At 37.4% G+C, this 24200-nt stretch overlaps 1 protein-coding gene across 1 annotated transcript in view; it reads right to left on the bottom strand.

Annotated features, from left to right (window-relative positions):
* Positions 1-24200, bottom strand: part of galnt2 (UDP-N-acetyl-alpha-D-galactosamine:polypeptide N-acetylgalactosaminyltransferase 2) — a 146762-nt gene that overhangs the window by 9836 nt on the left and 112726 nt on the right. Inside the window, exons 4-9 of the mRNA XM_079843437.1 lie at positions 12888-12986; positions 10460-10527; positions 9319-9384; positions 8081-8202; positions 4304-4391; positions 2138-2225 (exon numbers count right to left, since the gene is read on the bottom strand). Of these exons, the coding sequence (XP_079699563.1) occupies positions 2138-2225; positions 4304-4391; positions 8081-8202; positions 9319-9384; positions 10460-10527; positions 12888-12986 (531 nt within the window). The remainder of the gene's footprint in view (positions 1-2137; positions 2226-4303; positions 4392-8080; positions 8203-9318; positions 9385-10459; positions 10528-12887; positions 12987-24200) is intronic.

Raw genomic sequence — 24200 nt, 5'->3', positions numbered from 1 at the left:
AACACGTCCCATAAATGCACTGTCAAGAGAATCTGCACTGTTTATTATCTTAATGTACTTTTAATGTACTGGCTGCACGGTGATTGAGATTTCACATCACAGCAACGCACCGTCCATACAATCGCCCATTTCGGTCGCTTTACACCTTACTTTCTCCTTCCCACTCGCTTTTAGCTGTTAATGATTCGAGTCGCTCCCTGGAGGATGGCCCTTTTACAAACAAGCAAGCAAGTACATGGACAAACTTCTTGTTTTGTTTTTTACAAGAACTTCATGGGATCCTTTTTTCATGTTGACAGCAGAATTTTACATTTTAGTGAAACTGAAATAAAAAGTTAGGTGGCCTACTATGTACTAACATTTTAATGAATAATTTGATACAATGCACTTATTGGGCCCTATTTTAACGATCTGAAACGCAAGTGTCAAAGCGCGAACCGCAAGTAACTTTGTGGGCGGGTCTCGGCGCTGTTGCTATTTTCCCGGCGGGATAAATGGCTCTTGCGCCCGGCGCAAATCTAAAATGGGTTGGTCTGAAGTAGCTTCATTATTCATAGGTGTGGTTTGGGCGTAACGTGAATAAACCAATCCGAGCGTCATCCAACATTCCCTTTAAAAGCAGGTGCGCAAGTTCCATTATGGATTGCTATTATTATGGCGTATTTACCAGGCGCACGCCAGGAGCGGTTCACAGCCGAGGAGACTGATGTTCTTGTAAGAGCAGTGAAAGACAGAGAAATGAAGTTGTAATGTTGTACATTATGGTAAAGGTGATTTCACAGTCTTTTTTTTTTCAGTCTTTCAGTTTTTTCAGTTTTTCAGTCGATTTTTTTTCCTGGTTCTTGACGGACAAACCAATTTGTCAGATGTCCTTATATACATATATGTCTTGCCACTATTGGGCAAACAGGTCTTATCCTTAATTATTACAATTAGCCTGAATCAATTGTAAGCTAGATTTATGCCTATTTTTTCACATCTTCGTGGCACACCACAATGATTTCCGTCATCTCATGTGTTAATATTTTTTTAGTGTAACAATTTATGATTTGCAAAAATAACTGTTGCATCTGTGTAGATTAGGCTACATGAGCAAAGTGTATGCGCGTTGTGCACGCTATACATTATGGTCAAGCATGCGCCCTTAAAATAGCATAATGAACAACGCGCAACGCGCCACTGACTTTAGACTAGGTTTTTTCTGGTCAGTGGCGCAATTGTTTAATGGAACAGCAAAATAGCACCAGGGATTGTTTGCGCCGGAACACGCCTCCTTTTTTGCGCTGAACCGCCCAGGGAGCGCAAGTGCATTCACTAGTTTAGCGACGTGCTTCTGTGGAGGGAAAAGCGCGCTTTGCGCGGGTGCAAAATAGGAATGACACATGCGTCGGTGTACAAAGTCAATTGCGCTGGGTGCAAGATAGGGCCCACTGTGTACATGATTTTACATTGTACTTATATTTTCAAAAATACCTGCATGTAATTACATCTGTAATTAATTTCTGTATTTACATTTATGATTACACTGTTGACACTTCCCTGATCTAACCCTACCCTTAAACTTACCCATACCACCACACCTGTCCCTAACTTTACCGTTATCCAACCTCGATATCAGCACAAGTGTTTTGCAATACAATATGAATACAATAAGTACATTGTACTTGTTTTTTGATGTAAGTACATAGTAGTTAAGCCACCTAACATAAAGTTGGACCAATATTATAATAGTATATAAATAATATTGCCAGTAATTCAAACAGCAGATAAAACTATTTGCATTTCCTTAAGGAAACACCAGTGCTCGTAAGTCAGTAAAATAATTATGTAAAATGAACCAAATAATCCTGGATATAGAACTGCTGATGTTTGAAAACCAATCACAGTTCAGCATGCAAATATAACAATGACATCATCCTTGGTATTCTATCAGCACTTGTCAGTTGGCGATAGATTGCACACCTATAGTATAGCTTGTATAAGAGAGTCTGTACATTAAGCAATTGACAATGAATTAATTAGCGAAAGTGTGAGAAAGATAAAAAGCAGTTACCAAGTCAGCTGACAGCCATACGTCACCAGGTTATAGATCCAAAACATTTGAAAAGCAGATATTTAAGAAAAGAAGATTTCTTACTTGATAGGAGCAATGGGGTTTCCTTGCCGTGCCCGTCTTTGTTCCAGGGTCATGTAGTCCCATTTAAAAACTAGATTCCAATCAAACCCTGGATAAAGATTAGACATTACATTAGGGATGAAGTCTGATTTTAAATAGATTCAATGCCCTGCTCAGCCATGTGTCAGGTTAAGGGAATAAGGGAGCATATTAATGATACTGTAATTTCACTGATAAAAAGACTGAGGGCTGCTTTGTACAGAATAGCATTTTACAATACTATTTTAACATTATGCAACATGTACTGTATATTGTGCGCAGTTTGCAAATGTTTGCATGCAACATTTCTTTTCACGAAAATAAAATTTACATAAACATGGCTTAAAACCACATTTGCATTTCCAGTAGGAAATACCAGTGCTTGCCAGACAGCAAAAGAATAGTATTAAAGTTTTAGGCTTTGGTTCTGTGTAAATGAAATGCTGCATTCATAAACCTTGCTGTTGGCACAACACTTGACTTATTTTCCACAATGTGTCTTGTTTTCTGTCGGCTGTATAAAAGAATCAACAATCAGGGCCCTATTTTCTCGATCTGAGTGCATGGTCTGAAGCACATGGCGCAGATGCACTTAGTCCGAATCCACTTCTGCTAGTTTAACAACGGAAAAAACGGTCAGTGAGCCAGGCGCACGGTCCAAAAGGGTTGTACCTAGTCTCTTAATGAGTCATGGCTGTGTTCTGGGCATAACGTGCAATAAACCAATCAGAGTCTCCACTCCCATTTCCTTTAAAAGCCAGTTGCGCTTGCACCATGGCAGATTTGCTATTTACATGGCGGAATTTTGCGAGCAGAAAGACTGAACGCGTCTCCAGAAAATGTAAGTTTCAAATTTCTTAAGTATACAGATACAAAACCTACAAAAGTTTAAACAGGTTATGCATTTTAAGGGTTAAGTGTTTAAAAAGCATTTGTAGAGAAAATAAAAAGTACTATCAATAATCCAAAATCAAAATGTAGCATATCAAAAGCTGCGTTTCCACCGTGGGAACTTTCCCCAGGAACTAGGGACTTTGATGGTGGTACTCGGTGTGTTTCGACCACAGGAACCAGGGTCCAAATTAAGTTCCGGATAAAAATTTCCCCCTCAAAATGGCCCTGCTTTGTGAGGTACAGTAGTACTTTTTCAAAGTTGAGAAACATTCGGGGATGGAACTTGGGTGCTGAACATGCTGATTTAATTTCAACCTAAAAGTCTGTTGCAGTGCGTGCAGTAAAAGTTGTTTGCTATTCAAATCAACAATGGAGTTAAAAAAACAAAACAATGGACCGACGACTTATATGTGGAGGACGAAATCCAGTGGGGTCTGGAAAGTCGCGCACAGTCCTAATCACGGACCAATCTTCACGGTACTTTAGACCGCGATGGAAACGCAGGGGAAAAAGGAGTTCCTGAGAAAAAAAGTTCCTGGGACAAAGTAACTTTTACTACTGTTTAAAGTGTTTTGGTATGGTTTTACATATTACTTTAAAAAAAGTAGTATACAGTAAATACTATGTGCAGTAGTCGGCACTGTGCTAGCACTCCATTCTGAACATATTCTGAAAGAAGGGAGAAAATGCTAGATGAACACCACTATGCTTCATACATTTGAGGAGAAAGTCTGAATGCCAGATAACCAGCACATAGACCTCTCATTTAACCAGAATGTGCTGGAAAAAAGCCTACATAAATAAAGTGATATTTATAACCCATGTTGCTTTATAAAATACAGTGAAATCAACATGGATAGATCCATTTCCATATTATTTCCCACTGCATCCAGAGGCCTCGGAGCTCAGCGGAAAAGCTATTCCACACAGAGATAGAGAGCCATTATGCCTAAAACCCCCAGACAAAAATCAATCAAACGCTTTCCATTCCAAAAGGACATTTCCTCTTTTTGAGATTCACCATGCTCTCTCACACATTCTCATCATTCTCTCTGTATTGCTCTCACTCCAAACATGCATTTAAACATATCACACACATTATAGTCCTGCACACGAAAAATAACAAGTGACATCTGCTGTATTATCCACATGCATGAATGGATGCAATCATATCACATACACACACACACACAAAGAGCTCTGGATGGTGATTTCACTGTTGTGTTAAAATTAGAAAGAATGAAAGAGATTTACCTCCTTTAAGATCTGCAGATGCCCCCACATACTGGAAATTGTCCATGTTAATGACATCTATGATGGGTGACACAACCCGAGTCTTATCCTGAAGAGAAGAATAAATGATGTGAAGCTGGGCTGACAGTACAATGACAGTTAGAGTACAAGCATATGAAAACAGATTTCATCTCACATCTCTGCAATGCATCCTTTAAAGATGTAGCAACTGATAGAGACAATAGAATTCAACCGGAATTAAAATCGCTGAAAAGTCCTGACACATGCTGATCATGGAATTAAGAAACGTACACTGCGCTGCCGTTACGAATCACAGCAAATCCATCAGAAATACCTAGGAAAATCCCATTAATCTCGTGAGCTTCGCTGACACATCACTAGAGTATTTAAAGTCAAGTACCATGAGTTAACACTCCAGAAGAGACAGGCAATCAAATCTGCGTGACAGGCATGGAGAATTTAACACTAAATATAAATGTATTACTCCTCAGACATTGCTCCAATATTCATCATGACAATCCTGGGACACCCTGACGAATCAAATCATTCCAACAGTGGCTTCACCTCTGAATTAACAAATTCATTTGTCACAGTGCTGTAATGTTTCCACGTGGCAATTTTGATATATTTTTTATAAAATATATTCTATGTAAATATGGTTTGTTATATTAATGCAACACATTAATAAATTGATAAATCAATACATTGATTTAATAAATTAAATGTATATTTCTATGTTATTATCTTTAGTTAATTGTGAAAGACAAATTGTTTTGCTGAATGAAAACATGCTTCAATTATGGTTAACTTGATTTTTACTGTATTTTACTTATTGCGTTAAACACTTTGAAACAACACAATCACTGTTTGGTTAAAATGATATTTCCTGTGCTTGAAAAATTAAACATTTTAACAATTAAACACCAAATTAAGGCAATTAAATAATACCTAACTTCCTCTAAATATGTGTAAAACCATGCATAACACTAGCGATTTTTAACATCATCTTCTATATGTCTAGTGACAGGAAAAGTGAAATTCTGAACGTAAAAAAAAGGGGGTTGTTCTCACACAATTGAGCCTATTCAGTGAATGGTACAAAAATGACAGCAATTTGTTTTTTAAATTATACCAAGGCAAATTTTGTCTATAAACTAAATGTTTGTCACAACTATTGGCTTCATGAAGACATGTTTAGCAATATATAAATAAAAATGAATCTAATTAAAACAGAAACATTTTTGCCTATATTACTGAGACTTACAGTGGGGAGAACAAGTATTTGATACACTCCCGATTTTGCAGGTTTTCCTACTTACAAAGCATGTAGAGGTCTGTAATTTTTATCATAGGTACACTTCAACTGTGAGAGACGGAATCTAAAACAGAAATCCAGAAAATTCCATTGTATGATTTTTAAATAAATAATTTGCATTTTATTGCATGACATAAGTATTTGATCACCTACCAACCAGTACGAATTCTGGCTCTCAGACCCGTTAGTTTTTCTTTAAGAAGCCCTCCTGTTCTCCACTCATTACCTGTATTAAGTGCACCTGTTTGAACTCGTTACCTGTATAAAATACACCTGTCCACACACTCATTCAAACAGACTCCAACCTCTCCACAATGGCCAAGACCAGAGAGCTGTGTAAGGACATCAGGGATAAAATTGTAGACCTTCACAAGGCTACAGGACAATAGGCAAGCAGCTTGGTGAGAAGGCAACAACTGTTGGCGCAATTATTAGAAAATGGAAGAAGTTCAAGATGACGGTCAATGAGCTCAGGACGGTCCCCCTGCTCAAGCCAGCGCATGTCCAGGCCCGTCTGAAGTTTGCCAATGACAATCTGGATGATCCAGAGGAGGAATGGGAGAAGGTCATGTGGTCTGATGAGACAAAAATAGAGCTTTTTGGTCTAAACTCCACTCGCCGTGTTTGGAGGAAGAAGGAGGATGAGTACAACCCCAAGAACACCATCCCAACTGTGAAGCATGGAGGTGGAAACATCATTCTTTGGGGATACTTTTCTGCAAAGGGGACAGGATGACTGTACGACAGTATGACAACTACCCGAAACACACAGCCAGGGCAACTAAGGAGTGGCTCTGTAAGAACCATCTCAAGGTCCTGGAGTGGCCTAGCCAGTCTCCAGAACTGAACCCAATAGAAAATCTTTGGAGAGAGCTGAAAGTCCATATTGCCCAGCGACAGCCCAGAAACCTGAAGGATCTGGAGAAGGTCTGTATGGAGGAGTGGGCCAAAGTCCCTGCTGCAGTGTGTGCAAACCTGGTCAAGAACTACAGGAAACGTATGATCTCTGTAATTGCAAACAAAGGTTTCTGTACCAAATATTAAGTTCTGCTTTTCTGATGTATCAAATACTAATGTCATGCAATAAAATGCAAATTAATTTCTTAAAGAAAAATGAACAGGTTTGAGGGCCGGAATTCTTACTGGTTGGTAGGTGATCAAATACTTATGTCATGCAATAAAATGCAAATGATTTATTTAAAAATCATACAATGTGATTTTCTGGATTTTTGTTTTAGATTCCGTCACTCACAGTTGAAGAGTACCTATGATACAAATTATAGACTTCTACATGCTTTAGAAGTGGGCAAACATGAAAAATCGTCAGTGTTTCAAATACTTGTTCTCCCCACTGTATGTACATTCACTGGAAATTCACTGTATTGACTGCATGTGGTTTGCAGTAAGGCGAGTACTGATATAAAACTGGAAGAACCTGATGAGGATTAATGATGAGTGGATGCAACAAGTTGAAAAGTGATAATATCAAAAACCATTCAAAACAGATTCAGCGTTCTGCTCTTGACCAGACCTGTTCTGAAATCAAGTGCATTTCTTCTTATGCACACATACATTTTCAATTATAATAATTATTTAACATAATAATTATTCAACATAAGTTCTGTGTGAAGGTACTTCTCCAGAACAACATTTAATTCATGTTCTGTATAATCATCATGATGAAGCGCTCGGATAAACTCTGGAGTCACTAACTCCACAATTTGATTATGTGCTTATCTGGGTCATCCAATTGGAAATGAAGACACCTAACAATATAAATGGGGTTATGAAACTTCTTACTACATTTATGCCTGTAATTTATACTTTCAGTGTTTTGTTCTTCTAATCCCTGTTATTTATTTTGTGAGTCAAAAGCCTTGAGGTAATGGAGTAATTGTGTGTGCCTAGGGATGGAACTGAAGCAAATATTTCTTTAAAAGGTCAGTCTTATCCTGATCCTGAATCAGACCGGAAGTGCATATCCGCCATTGGGGTGTGTTCACTTGCATTCAACACACCTGTGCACACACACACACACACACACACGCACACACAGATGTCTTATCTAAACTATCTACATGTTGTACTAACACACAGTGTTGGATGGCACTAGTTTTCCTCCATACTTTTCTTTATGGCTTGTTTGAGAATTGTTGGCAGTCAACAGCAGGTTTGGACTCAAACAGGTATAATGATATGGCACTGCAAGCAAAATTTGTGCTTCAAGACAGACAGCCAAAGAAAACACAATAACTTCTCATCTACTCTTCTCTTTTATCATCTTGGCCTGACATTTGCAATTGCAGTGAGCTGCTAAGCGTCCGCTGCTGTAATGAGCATGTTTGATTAATATAGCCTCCAAAAGCAATGGTTAATTTGCCAAATCTGACAATTATAAGACCCAACATTTCTCTGCTTGTTTAAAAGAAATAAAAAGAAAGAGAAAGAAAAACATGGCTGACCTCAGCAACCCTTTCTAGAAGGGGCTCCAACCAGTGTTCATTACACTCGCAGTGGCTGTCAAGGAAGGTCAGTACATTGGCCGTGGCTGCATCCGCCCCTCTGACTCGGGATCGCATCAAGCCTGAGAATATACAACACACACACACACAGGATTGAGACTCAAATCACTGATGCAATCTGAACTATTCAGAAGGTGCAGAAGATTGTTATCTCTGTATAAGATTGTTATTTCCTAAACTAATGATCTACAACACAGTGTGCAGGGAACCATAATTATAGTCTGGTACAAGTTTGGTAAAAAAGTAATATGATACGATGCCCATCTTGGTGAGGAATTATGTTTATTATTGGTGAGGTATTAGGTCAGTTACAGGATGTCTGAAGGGAATGTATACAGGTAGACAAAGATCATCTGTTGTACATAAGGAAAAGGAGAAACCCTGACAATATCAGTATTGCATCATGCATCAATGAAACCAAACCAAAGTTGTCATCATGCCAAAATATTTTGGAACTATTTTGGACAAAGTAAGTAAAGAAAACACTATCTGCACAGAAATGAATAGGATTATGTGAAATCTCATCTAGTAGCATATGTGGACAACTAAGAATCCATTTTCAAACACCAAGAAACATTAAATACTAATTAACCAATTAGCTTTTTTTATAACATCACAATCAAATCCATTTGATCTGTACGAGAACATTTTTTATTCTTACACTCGCATGCAATGTAACCTTATTTCACTGAGCTTCACCAGGGACTGAAACTTTAGTTCTTGGTTTCTTTCCCATCAAGTAATTTGTGTATCAAAAACCGTTTGAAAGCAAATACAGAGAGCTTGTTTAGTTGTACTGGAATTGGATTTGAACAAAAGGTTTTGGAAACGAATAAACAAACTGCAGTTTTGGCTACAGAAGAGCAGTTTTTGCTTGACAGATATATAAAACACCTTCCAAAAATACACTCCAGCTCAAAACAGACCATTTGCTTTTGTCTACTTTTATCTTCTCAATATTTGCACCTATGCAGTACTCAGTGCTTTTAATGACTTCATGCTGAGGCTGGTCACAATTAGTTGCAATAGTAAAACTTCAGCTAGTTTTAATAGATGCCTAGATTTTAATGACTAAATAAGAGCTGATAGGAAAGGACCCACTCGATCTTGCATATTAACTTGGGTATAGTTTTGATTAACAGTGTTCACTGTGATTCAGAGGGTAATAAATCACTCACCCTCTCGACGATCGTTCCGTAGGACTCGGACTTTCTCGATTTTCCCGAGTAAGGCACCATCTTCAGCTGAAAGTCCAGAGAAAACATTGTGTCAGCTCAAGTAATTAGGGCAACACATCTAGTCTATTTTATATGCTGTATTTAATATACTCAGGAGAACTGTGGTAAGATGTGCCACCTCCTTAATCCAGAAAAAGTCTGCATAATTTTGTAAAAGTCACCATATATTTAGAAAGGGCACATCTTATTCAGCAGCATATGACTAAAAGATGCACTTCTTTTTGGTCTTGAGAAACTTTAAAGGCATGGAAGTGTGGGCCAAATTTCTTTGCAAACTTGAGCTTTGGCAAAGAGAAAACCACCAGAAAATGATCAAGGTTCCCACAAACTTAAATCCTGAAGAAGCTACTTCATCTCATAAAGTTAAAGGAAAATGAAAGGTAGGAGCAACATTTATTTTTTAAACACTAATGAGTAATTGTGTCCCTTTTTTGAGATACATTTACATACATTTTCTTTTTACTATGTTACAAATGATTCTAATTTCAGTTAATAGCAGACACACTGAAATATAATCAGGTGCATTAGGTTTACCTTCCATCTGAATTTTTCGTTGCCTAATAGATGAGGACTATGAATAGATGATGCAACATTTTGTGAAAACAATAATAAATGAAAATTCAATCCACACATGTAAAAACACAGAAGAAATGCGAGGACTAACAAGACCAGTGTCTGTCAGGCTCCCTGCAACAGAGCGTTATGAAGTAGGGCAGAACTGTCTTCAGGACAGAGTTCATACAGAGTTCAGACATCTGAAGAGGTCAAAAAAGGAGTTTGGCATGCAAAAACAAAAAGTGTGATGGGATTGGGGGATCAGGAGCACGGCTGGTACCATGATGACACGCTTTATACAATCATACAAATCTCAGCTCCACTGTTGCCATGTTCTGCTATAGGGATAATGTATGATTTATGGTGACAAAGGAACAAGAGTGTGCTATGATAACCTAAAATACAGGGTAAAACACTGACCAAAAATCATGATAAGCTGTAAAAGGATTCTATATGATTAGGAGAGATGATTTATATAGTTCTGGAGCATTTCGTTTGATTGGGGGCTAAAGAAGAGAACACTTACCGTTGTCACTGTAGTCATCCACTAAGATGATCTCTTTGACCAGATGAAGAGGACTCTTCTTCAGCACACTGAAGACAGGGAAAGAGACAGGGTTGAATGGATGTGTGGATGTTCAGAAGTGTGAACACTATCGCTCAAAATTTTAGGGTTAGTAAGATACATTTTTATTAAAAGAAACTAATACTCTTGTTCAGCAAGGATGCATTAAATTGATCAAAAGTTACACTAAAGACTTTTACATTATACATTTTTGTATATATTTTTCAATAAATGCCATTCTTTTGAATTTTCTAATCAAAGAATCCTGAAAATAAAATGTGGCAGTTAGCTGTTAGTTTACACAAAAATATTAAACAGCACAACTGTTTTTAACATTGATAAGTAATGCTTAGAATGTTTCTCATTAAGGATGGACCGATATGAAACATTTGGCCGATACCGATAACCGATCATGATATTGGAAAGCCAATAACCAATATATTGGCCGATAAATCTAAATCCCAATTTTTATATAATTTTTGAGAGCTTGATTACAAAAACAAAAGTCTCACCATTAAAAGCCATATCCAAACACACAATTATAATGTTCTCATTGTAACTTTGTAGCCTATATGACAGACTTCATATTTCAAGCAATTCAAAACCATCATGCATCTGAAGTGTCTCAGCTAGGGATGCTCAAATTCTAGATAATCTAAAATTTAGACCAATTAAATGGTAAATGGACTGAATTTATATAGCGCTTTCAACAGACCCATGGCCATTGAAAGCGCTTTACACATTGCCTCACATTCACCCATTCATACTCCGACTGCGGTGTCAGCCATGCAAGGCGCCATCCAGCTCGTCGGGAGCAGCTGGGGTTAGGCGTCTTGCTCATGGACACCTCAACACTTGGTCAGGTGGAACCGGGGATTGAACCACCAACCTTCCGGTTTGTAGACAACCAACATGAACCACTGAGCCACTGCCGCCTAGAAGTATTTTTAAGTTTAGTTTTTTTTGCTGCATGGTTAAAGAGCTCTTTTCGACACACGTGCCTACACAGACATATTTCGCAAAATGAAGCAAAAGGAAAGTAGTAGGCATACTGTGTGGGACCATTTTGACAGAAAGGGCGACGAAGTTACTTGCAAAATATGCTACGCGGTATTAAAATACAGCAGTAGTACAAGCTCTTGACTGGTGGAAAGCCAATTAATGGCGCTTCCTGAGGCTGGCCACTCTAGCGAGGTGTTATCTCTATTCCCGGGTGTCAGTGCCATCTGAGAGGGTGTTTTCTGCCGCGGGTCTAACTGTCAACAGGCTGCGCTCCAGACTAACCCCACATCACGTAAACATGTAAATTAAAAAACAAAACAAAACAAAAAACAGTCAAGCTGTGGATTGAGGTAGGCCTGCTATTTTATTTTGACTACTTTTACGGATTCAGTGTAGTTTCGTTTTGCCATCTTAATTTGTTAATTGTTTAAGTGAAAAATATTTAGTGTAGGCCTATTTATTTTATGCTTTTTATTTATATTATTTTATTCAGTTTTTCTCTGTCAGAAATGCTGCAGGTGCGTGAACATTTGGTAATGTGTGAACCCAGGTGCTGTTATTGTTGAGCTTTTCTGTTTGCTGCTGTTTGCACAGTAAAATAAACTTGTGAATTTTTTTTTTCTTCTTTTTAACAGGTCACAGACACTTGTCAATTGTATTTTTATTTAATGCCAATTCAATATTATAATCTTATCAGTTAACGGTTAATATTCGGATAATGAGCGGCGGTTGTCGGTCGGGAAAATTTACCGAAATGAGCATCCCTAGTCTCAGCTGAAGGAAAACTCCATTATTTTTCAGCTTAAATATATTGGCTAAGTTTTCTTATCGGGGCAATAACGATAACATTAAAAATGAACATATATCGACCGATACTGATATGGTTGCCAATGGATCGTGCATCCCTATTTCTAATATTTCACAATATTCCTTTCTACTTGACTTTTTATAAAATAAACGCACCATTGAGCATTAGAGACTTCTTTCAAAAACCTTAAAACATCTTACCGACCCCAAACTTTTAAATCGTGTGTATGTGAGAAAATATTCAACACTGTAGTGTAAATGCAGCCTAAAAGACATCAGAAATATGAATTACAAATACTAACAAGAAAAAATAACTTCTTATAGTTTAATATCTCATGTATATTTTACATCTCAAGTAATAAGAAGTGCATGGAGATCTTAAAAAGAACTGAATGTTTAGTTTAAAAACATGAAGTAATGTTTACTCGATTAAGAAATACTTTAAGGCTAGGCTGCATGTCACTGTTTACATTTATTTCTTTATATTTAAATGTAATATTTTAAAGAAAGGAGCGTTTCAATAATAGTTTTTCTACATCATAGTGCATTAAACATTATTACTTGACATTGATTATCCCACCTGACCACAGTGCGCAGCAGGGCTGAACGGGCCTCGTTGTGGAAAGTGATAACCACACTGGACGCAGGAAGATCTGTCCTCCACTGTTTGTGACGACAGCTGAGAGAGAGGAAAAGAACATGATAAAGTTAGAAAATAAAACTTCTCTTCCATTTCCCATCACAGAATTTTATACACTGCAAAAAAAGTCAACATACAACAACTTAATACAACATAAAATAAAAATGGTGGCATTTGAATTGAAGGGAAACACTACACAGTGAAACCCCATTGTCACAATGCTACACCTGAATGAAGTCTCACGGCCTCAGAGGAGCTCAAAGCCCACATTCATTTAATGCTTCTCTGAGGCTGAGATGGACAGGAGGTCATGCATGCTTTAACTCTCTGGACTTGCGTCTCCAAACACACTATAAAGGATTCAGCCACACAGCCACACTGTTTATATCCCGGAGGTTTTAATTTGACAGCCACAGGGCTAATCCTCGGGTTTCCTAGCACCTCTCATCGAGGATAAGAGCGCACAAAGCTTCCTCTGCACTGATGCCATCGATTTTGTGGCCACTAGATTCCAGGCAGGGGAATCAGGGTCAATTCCTCCTACACTACTGTTAAACAACAGGGTCAGGGTTGAGAGCCCGCCATCAAAGACTCAAAACTGACTTCAGCAAAGGGATGAGATTACTGTCATCCCCGACACTAATACTACACATCATATCTAATTCCATGACAGCCATAGAAACAACATTCATAAAGGTATGGTGGCACAAATGGAACATCCATATTTTTCCCCAACTACAACTTTCATTCGAAAAGGTGTAGGCGTTTCTACCATTTTACACTCAAGGACTTCTCAGTAATACATTAAGGGGCCAGCACACATTTCTAGCGCTGTTTGCTGGAGGTCTCGAGAGAAATAACTGTGCAGTAGACCATTAATAGAATGGAGGCTTTGACTAGAAGACAAGCACTTTTTAGAGCATATCCCATTGGCACGCTTCCCTCCGCTGGCCTCCAACCACCCAGCATGGCACCAAATAAACTCTCAAATGCTTCCAGTGTTACAGCTCAAGTCAATAGCTAATAGAATAAACTTTCTGGTTTCAGTGTGCTGAATGCATGCTACTATGTTTTAATTACATATATTGATTAGATAATCTAAGTAATTGTAGTTAAACATCAATATTGGCAGAGAAAAATAAAGATTCCAGTAAAATAAGGATAATTAAAAAAAACATTTAAAACAACTGCATTGAACAGACAATATGGCATGGCTGAATATTCTGTTGTCATCACAGGAATAAATGACATTTTAAAATGGATCAAATAAATGCAGCCTTGGTAAGAACGAGAGACTTCTTTCAAAACATTAAAAAAGAAAATCTTATTCCAAACTTCTTTTTTTTATGTTCTAAATGTATATAAAAGTCATATGAAATAAATGTACTCTTCCTGCGCATGTATGACCAGTGACTATAAGGAAGATACTCTGTAATAATAATTTTAATAATAATAAAAAAAAATGGACCAAAAGAGAAATAAAGATACAGACATGAGCAGAAAGGCATCATTCATTCATTGATTGGCAAGCTGGTCTATTTTTTTAATTGGAGCAGTGGTGCGGTCTGAACACCGGACAAGGGCTACGGCCTCAGCGAGACAACTATTCCCGCCAAAAACATTTCCAATAAGACACATGGCCTGCTGCCATCAGGGGCAACAAAACAGGAGTAAACAAAGAGCATGTGTTCCTCATTACCAGCTTAGGTAAAGTGTTTAACAGAGGGATTTAAGACTAGTGTGCTTCATTCCATCAGTTCTGGGTGCATTTACTAGAAGTTAATTGTGCAAAAATATAGAGGAGAAATTCTGTAACTCCCCACTTTTGTGAGAAAAGACAAAAGGCTGGCATTCCAGCAAACAAACTATAACGCTCTGACCTTTAAAAAGGTCTCGTGGCCGTTTTAAACACAAGTTTTGCGTGTCTTCTGTGTTGAACGTGACTGCTGCATTGGGAATGCAGCTCACGCTCTGCAGGGATGGTGAAAGGGCAGCGATAAGAAGACTTACAACAAGGATAATGTCATCTGCAGCATCAGCAGCTCTCCAGGAGGGAAACTGACTGACATATAGTGACAAGGCGTTTACATCAAACTGCACAGAGGAACATTGGTCAAGCCAAACACATTTACAGCATCAAAACTAGACAACATCTTCCACTGCATATCAGAATAAAAGGACCCTTGCGCTTTAAAAGTGGCACAGCAGCACAAACGCCCTTTAAAACCAAAGAAGAGCAAACCAAACTCTCTAGTTTTAAAGCATTCCTTTCTAAATATGTATTGTAATGAATAACACAGTTTTTAATTCTGCATGCAATGCCTGCAAGACTGCAGAAACCATTAAATTATCTAATATGACAGAAAGCTTAAATATATGGGTCTTTTCTTTCCAGTTTCCATCTGGGCATTTTGCTAAATTCCTCTTGGCGTTCTATTTAGTCCTACAATAAGCCTTCAACAAGACTTTCTGTGGCTTAATAATAATACAAAATATTAAGTTTTATTATTTGTTAACATCTAGTTGTGTTAGTAATGAAAACATTTAATAAAGTGAAATCAATAGCTTCAGCCTTAAAAAAAAAAAAAAACATATCACTTCACATTAGCTGAAGGTCATTTCACTCTGAATTCTTCTCTTACTAGTTATTTTAAAAAGTACAAGATAAAACTGATATTAAATATTTTCCTTCTACTTAGTCAGTTGTGGTCCAGGTCATAGGTCACATAGGGCAGCAATGTTCAGCATAGAGCACTGCCCTCGCAGAGAGCCCAGTTTATATTCACCCTCTTCTATCTATTCGATCGCTCTCTGTTCTAGTAAAACAACAAAAACAAAACACACACACAAAAATACAACCAAATAAGCTATAATTGCTGAATTTAATCTATTGTATTTCAGATGCCATTACAATTGGTTTAAAGGGCACCTGTTATGCCCCTTTTTACAAGATGCAATACAAGTCTCAGGTGTCCCCAGAGTGTGTCTGTGAAGTCTCAGATCCAAATTCCCAACAGATCATTTAATATAGCATTTTGAAAATGCTAATTTTTCAAGTAGTGCTCGCTGCAAAGCATACTGGAGCTCAAGGGTGGAGCTCAACCTGTTTAAATGGGTGTAGAGATCGGGTTATGGGTAGGGTTAGGGGATGCAGCTCCAGCCATCATGCACACAGTAGGTCAAGAGAGGGAGCAGTGAGCTCTGCAGTGAGTAGCCTCTCCAATTTTTGGGTTTGAGAAAAATTAGCTGTTTTGTGCGTCTCCTTTAAATGCAAATGAGCTGCTGCTCCCCGCCCCAGAGGGCAGAGCCTTCACAGCTCGTGAACACGCGAATGAAAACTGAAACATGATACATCTGTTTGGTTATGATCATCTCTATCGCGGACACACTCACGTGACATTATCATCTGCATGCGTTTTAAAGCCTTATCACTCTCAACTTGAATGCACACACCTGGCGACTGTGCATGCGCACAGAGAGCTGGATGTCGGTGCATCCGTGTGTATTAAGCTACTAGACTAGTTCTCTTTCATGTGTTATTGCGATTAAACTGTCAAATGCACACAAGGTTATGTGAGAAACAAAAAGTTCACATGAAAACAGTTGGTTATGTCTGTGCACCTATGCAGCAAGTACAGAAATCTTGTGTGTATATTAGATCTGTGTATTAAAGTGAGAGCAGTGTAATATACAGTACCTACTGCTATATATGCTGTTAATATGAATCAATCAACAAGAGATCACTCACTGCTCTTGACTGAAATGAACTTTAGTAGCTTTATTAAGAACACATTTCTTACTTGAATGCTGCTGTTAAAAGGTGGGGTAAGTGGAATTTCAAAACTGCTTTAGAAAAGGGTCTTGGGCCAAGTACCAAAACAATGTATAGCCAATCAGCAGTAAGGGGCATGTCTACTAATGACGGGGAGATGAGAGCACTGCGTGCACGTCATTATTCAAAAGACACGATACAGGACGTACATTAGCCGAGCGACGACAGAAAGAGAGAGATGGCAGATAAAAAACAGACGTGGAAGATGTCTGTGGAAAAAAAGAAGGCTTACGATCAGGCAAGAAGTAGGACTTGTGTAAATATCGGATCAGCTTTCCAGCTCTGGAGAGAACTCAAGGAACGGAGGCCGAGGTTGCCTTATTTCTTCTTGATAAGCGAGTAACATTGATTTTGTTTTGTTACACAGAACTAATATATGCTGGCTTTTGCTTGAATATGCTCAAGTGTCATGTTTGCTTGCTTATCCATTTGCGATTGTATTGTCGTTCACTTCAGCTATGATCAAAATATGGCTTGTTTGTTTTCGTGATTTAAAATAAACATTGGTCACAATAAAGCACTTACCCCACCTTTAAATGCCCTGGCGAGGAGAAAAACATTGCGGACTTTGTACAGCTCTCTGAGCTAATAACGCTAATAATTTTTTTAATATTTTTGATATTTAGCAAGGATGCATTAAACTCATTGAAAACTGACCGTAAAGACTTTTATAATGTTACTAAATATTTTAATTTATATAAATACTGTTCTTTGGAATTTCCTATTCATCAAAAAGTAAAAAAAAAATATATATATAAGTTTGTAACTGACATAATATTGTGAACTACTATTATAATTAATGTATTTGTAAGCCTTGGTGAACATAACACCATGTTCTCGAAACAGACGTGATGCAATGAGATTCCAGCAACAAGAAATTTGTCTGTCCACACCAGACATGACAACTAAAAGACACAACAAAATTAATCAAAAGAAATCACAGCCAATCAGAAAAGCATGTGGGCGAGCTCTCTCTGCAATCACACTGGATAATCAAATTCATAAATATTACACCATTTTAACAATATTAAAAACATACTGAGCTAGTACTGAAACAATCTTTGTCACAGAATACACTTGTTGTTCACATTGAGTTCACAGTTTGAACGCTCGTTTCCTTTTATTTTCAAGATTTGAGGCGAGTTATCCATTGTCGCTTTCAAAATGGCTATAAAGGACACAAAATGATATTCAAACTCACATTAGATGCTTTTAAAATGAAATAAAGCACATAAACAGTACTTGAGATTATCATTGTCATACTTTGTGTTGTTGCCGCAGATGCGACGTCGCAGAAAAATAGAAATCGTTTCTAAAACATAAGTGCCGTGGCTGGATAGGAAAAAAACTCTGATTAACATGGTAAAGATACCTTTTTATCGTGGTGCATCTGGTTAAGACACGGTGAAAGAGACATTAAAAAACACATACCAACCCAACCGGTATAACGGCAATGTATGTCAATGAACTCTTGAGCTTCCGTCTTAAAGGAGTTGCCTCTGCAGCTAATGTAAACATCATAACCCACCTCTCAGGAAGAGATGAGAAGAAGTGTTTGGGAAATCATACCAGAATATGATCTGAACAGCTTGTTCTTGCTCCGTTCAGGTCACACGTGACGTTTTCAAACACACATCCATTTACAAAGCAATTTGAACTCGGTCCAACCTAACTACAGTCAACTACGTTTGAGAGCCGTGGCAGTAACATCCCCTGCCAAATGACTAAAACAAACATCCAGCTGACGTGAGATTACAATGCCCAAGAATAAACATGTCAACCATTATGTGCTCAACACAATTCCCACTCCTCACATTCAGAGGCCAAATGTCTGAGACCACTTTGAATATCTGGGATTTCAAATCCCATTTCAATTTGGAAAAAGCTGTCATTTTTAAAAATGCAAAACAAAGAAAAGTCAAGTCAAATGAACGAGTAGGAAATATTTCACTACACTATTTTTAGCTCATTAATCAAATGAGTGTTATTGATAATGTGGCTTTGTACAGACGGTCAAATGTTCTTTCTTCCATTGAAACTTTTCTTTAGAGATTTTTCATGGAGAATCAGGTTGTCAAACTTGTAATGAACATTTGTAAGGCAAATTTGTACTAATCACAATGCACTTTATCCTTCATTTGCTTTTATATCCAGTGTTTTCCCCTTTCTAGTGCTGTATTGTCTTTGACGTTCTCTTTTTAATGCCACAATACTATCACGGGAGGAGGGCAGACAAAACATTTCACTGCAATTGTACAAATCTGACAAATAAAACTTTGGACCTGCAGGAATCAGATCGATATGAAATACTGACACAAAGAGAGGAAATGGGACTGGGCAGTGTGAGCGAGAAACGCATCTTAATTACACGGCCTGTGTGGCAGTCATACAACAGTGGGTCAATGTTTGCTTATGTGGCTCGTGGAGACTTTTAGTCGATGACTTCATGACTGCTCTGCCAGTTGCAGCGGTTGGCAGCACTGTGAGATATTCCCAAAAGCCAGACAGGCACCGGCCAAAGCACACAGTAGTTTTTCTGCAAGAAAAGGCCAGAACTCAAGACAGTTCAGAGGGATTTTGAAAATCAGGCAGACTTAAAAAGGTCATGCTCAAGAGAGTGAAGAAAGAAAAGATGAACAGATGTCCTTGCTGCTTGATGTAACACCAACAAAACTCAACAAAAAACTGCATGTTCTCATCATTCAGAGATCTGTTACTGGCTTATTGATGGAGATATCGGCTGCTGGGCTTAGTGAAGCATTATAAATTAAAGTTTTGTTCCCAGACAGCAGAATATTCAATTCCATCCAAACTATCTGTTCAAATGCGTTCATGTGAACTAAAACAGCTAGATGGCACATGACAGGTGTCTTGAAACCCATTGTATAGGGATGCGTAATATATCTGTGCCAGATTTTGACTATGTAATGGTATTGTACGATATTGGCTATTTTACATGCTCATTTCATTTATGTTTACCTTCAGATTATAAAAGAAATAAAATGTTATCTTCAAAACTCAAGTCAAAATATAGTATTTTATTATAATGTTGTGATACCTAAATTTTTGTCTGTATTAGTGTTTTTTATTAATTTATTTAGACAGCATAGTATAGATCTGGCTGTAATAAATCCGCAAATTATCGCACATAATATTTTAAATTTATCTGTACTGTATGATACAGGATACATGCGCATTCCCCATTTTTACACTCAATAATAATAATAATAATAATAATTAAAGCTGCAAGCAGCATTTAGCGGGGTTCAAGCCTTTAAGGCCTTTAAGCACACAAGCATCAAAAGACATTACGTTTCATTTAGCAAGATTTTAAACACTGAAATAACAGATGGAAAAGTCAATTTACAGGCAATATTGGCAATTTACCATAGAAAACATATGGTTTTAAAAGGTTTTTAATAGTTATAGCGCCACCTATGGTCCGATCTCTATAAAACTTTGCATGCTTGTTAATGATGTTATGACACACATGCCCACCAATTTTCGTGAAGTTTTGAGTTTTCCCTTAGAATATATCAAATGATATGCATATTTCGTGGATGTGTGCAACACCACGTGATTACAGAGCCATAAAACTCATTAGCGCCAACTAGTGGCCGATTTCTTTCAAAATTCTTACCGACCTCTAGGGCCATGAGACTTGTCTAATAGGTGCTCAAATTTAATTGGCTGTGGCAGCCATGTTTTTTGAGATATGCCAATGTCCTCACAGACATACTTGGTACCTTGGACCAAGACACTGCATACCAATTTTCAAGTCAATCGGACTAGCGGTCGGGTGGTTAAAGCCATTTTCATGTTTTTTTACGTTATTGCGCCACCAAGAGTTAAATCGTCGCGATTTTTTTTATTGTGACCAAAGACTCAGCCTATACACATGTCTACCATGTTTGGTAAAGATATCTCATTTTGTTCTTGAGTTATAGCTTTTTTAGTAAATAGGCTCCGCCCTGAACGACTATTTTTACGCTCCTTAACAACCGTGAATATAAATTTCGACTTTTTTTTGATAATTATTGATAACCTGATTTCAGAGAACATTTTGTCACTGGTTTGGTTCCGATCGGGCAAAAAACCTAGGACTAGTTTGCAAAAGTAGTTTTTTGACAAAATTCAAAATGGCGGAAAATCTATAATGGCGGAAATTAAATCGGAGATATACGTTTTGTTCGTCATGGACTCACCTTTCCAATGATATAAGACACTTGAGTCTACGACATACGGTTTAGGAGTTATGAGCCATTTCGCGCTTTTGATTGCTGTAGCGCCACCTATTGTCCAATCGGGTTCATACTCTGACAACATTAGCCTCGATTTTTGTACTATCATCTGATGAAGTTTCAAGTCTCTAGCATTTACGCTTTGGTCTGCACAATCACAGTTTAAATATGATTGAACAATATTAGTTTAGAGGATAAGCCAATGAGTGGTCTTCTGCTGCCATCTGGTGGCAATTTTAGGTAATACGCCATAATATATTTGAGATAAATTAATTTGACAAAATGTGATTGTAAATATTGTAATAATGACTTTATAATGTCTAAATAGGAATTATAGAACATGATAAGTAAATAGTATGAAAAAATGACTATTTATGCCCAGCAGGTGGCAGCAGAGAACCACTCATTGGCTCATTTTCATTTTAAATGTCTGTTTTTCATTTAATGGGCACATTTTCCAAGTTAATGTCTTCAAACGTGCTTAACTCACATGCACATTTTGTTGGTGATATAAATATTTGAAATAAATGATGGGTAACAAATAGCTTATTCCAGGTCTTCCCCTTTAAAACATATTTTCAGGCATTATTTTAATTGTAATTTAATAATTATTGTAAAAACATTAATCAAATGAACAAATTAATTGATAAACATTGACAAAATGTCATTTTCAATGCTATTATAATGTTTTTTTTAGAGTTTATATATATGCTTAGTGGACAGAATGAACCAATGAGTGGTCTTCTGCTGCCCTCTGCTGGACATTCTACTTATTAATAAAGTCTTTTCACAGTTGCTTTGCAATAAACACTATAAAATCAGTTATATATCAAATTGGTCTTCCATGTTAATTCCATTATGCATGCTTATACACACACACACACACACACACACACACACACACACACACACTTTTTCACAAACTATGGTCTATAATCATTTCACATAGCTCTTTGTAACTATTAATCAGATTATTAAAAATGTATTCAGAAAAATAGGACTACACACACACACACACACACACACACACACACACACACACACACACACACAAACACATTTTGTTGTAGATACAGACATTTTAACTATATGATGTTGCAGTAAACAAAATGTTTCCTGCAAGTCTCCTTCAAGATTCACATTTCTCAATGTGACAATTGTCAATAATAATACTTAATAGATAAATTTTAACTAAATGTGATTGTAAATGTTAAAATAGTGATTTATTTAAAGTCTGAATATGACTTATACATCAATATTAGAGTGTAGTACAATAAAATGAACAGCGGGGGGCAGCAAACAACCACTTATTGGCTTAATATACCATTATTTTCATAATTTTCAGCTTTTTAACTGTTATAGAGGCAAATATTGTCCTATCTGTCTGAAAATGATCATGCTTGTTTAGAGGCATATTACACATGTTCTGACTTGTTTTTTAAGAATATCTGAGCATTCATTGAATAGATTTAGGCATTTGGGGACACTTGGCCAAGGCCACACCTTGAAATAATGTTATAGCCATTCAGATGCAATAGTTTAACTTTATTTTAAATAATTATTGCTCTAAAGAGTCCAGAGAATCGTACTACAGTGGTTTGGTTCCGATCGGGCAAAAAAATCTAGGACTAGATTGCAAAATGAGGTTATTAACATAATTGTGAATGTTTAAATAACGATTTGATTGACAGTATTGGTTCTTGAAGAAAAGTTGTTCAGTATGAGGAGATCTATCATAATTTATGCATATTATGTGGATGTTTTTAACCCCACCTGATTACAGAGATGGAAAATACCATTTACAGCCAATACAGGCATTTCACCATTGGGAATACATGGTTTTCAAAGCGTTTTAACAGTTATAGCGCCACCTAGGGTCCGATCTCCATGAAACTTTGCAGGATTCTTCAACATGTTATGATACATATACATAACATTTTTCGTGAAGTTTTGAGTTTTCCTTTAGGATTTATAGCCTTTTGAGTGTATTTTGCTAAGCTCCTCTTCTAAAGGACCCTGTTATAGCCATCCAAATGCAAAAGTTCAACTTTTTTTCGATAATTATTGATCTAGAGAGTCCAGAGAATTGTTTTAGACTGGTTTGGTTCCCATCGGGCAAAAATCCAGGGACTAGTTCGCAAAAGTAGGTTTTAAACATAATCGCGGATATTTAATGAACGGTTTGATTGACAGCAATGCTTCTAGAGGCAAAGTTGTTCAACATGAGGAGACCTATCATATGATGTGTATATTTGGTTGATATGTGCAACACCACGTGATTACAGAGCCATAAAACTCGTTAGTGCCAACTAGTGGCCGATTTCTTTCAAAATTCTTACAGACCTCTAGGGCCATGAGTCAAAGATGCCCACCAAGTTTCATTCCGATCGGCCTCCGTTAACCTTGTCTTAGAGGTGCTCAAACTTCATTAGCCGATAGCAGCCATGTTTTTTGAGATACGCCAATGTCCTCATAGACATATATGGTACCTTGGACCAAAACACTGCATACCAATTTTCAAGTCAATCGGACTAGCGGTCGGGTGGTTATAGCCATTTTCATGTTTTTTTCGTGTTATAGCGCCACCAAGTGGTCAATCGTCGCGATTGTTTTATCGTGACCAAAGACTCAGCCCATACACACGTGTACCAAGTTTGGTAAAGATATCTCATTTTGTTCTTGAGTTATAGCCATTTTAGTAAAATAGGCTCCTCCCACAACATTCGTTTTCCGCCCCTTTGCGACCTTGAAGCGAAATTTATACTTTTTTTCGATAATTATTGATATTCAGACTCCAGAGAACATTTCTGCACTGGTTTGGTTCCGATCGGGCAAAAATCCAGGGACTAGTTCGCAAAAGTAGTTTTTTGACAAAATTCAAAATGGCGGAAAATCTATTATGACGGAAATGAAATCGGAGATATACGTTTTGTTCGTCAGGGACTCACCTTTCCAATGATATAAGACACTTAAGTCTACGACATACGGTTTAGGAGTTATGAGCAGTTTCGCGCAATTGATTGCTATAGCGCCACCTATAGGCCAATCTGGCTCATAATTTGATAACCTCTCCTCGATTTTTGTACTACCATCTGACAAAGTTTCAAAGCTCCAGCACTTACGGTTTGGGCTGCACGATGCGTTTTACGGCAGAATAATAATAATAATTAAAGCTGCAAG

Source organism: Gobio gobio (assembly GCF_949357685.1).
Source record: "Gobio gobio genome assembly, chromosome: 18".
NCBI classification, from domain to species: Eukaryota; Metazoa; Chordata; class Actinopteri; order Cypriniformes; family Gobionidae; genus Gobio; species Gobio gobio.
The sequence above is the reverse complement of the archived record's forward strand: the minus strand, read 5'-3'. Positions and strand labels throughout refer to the sequence as shown.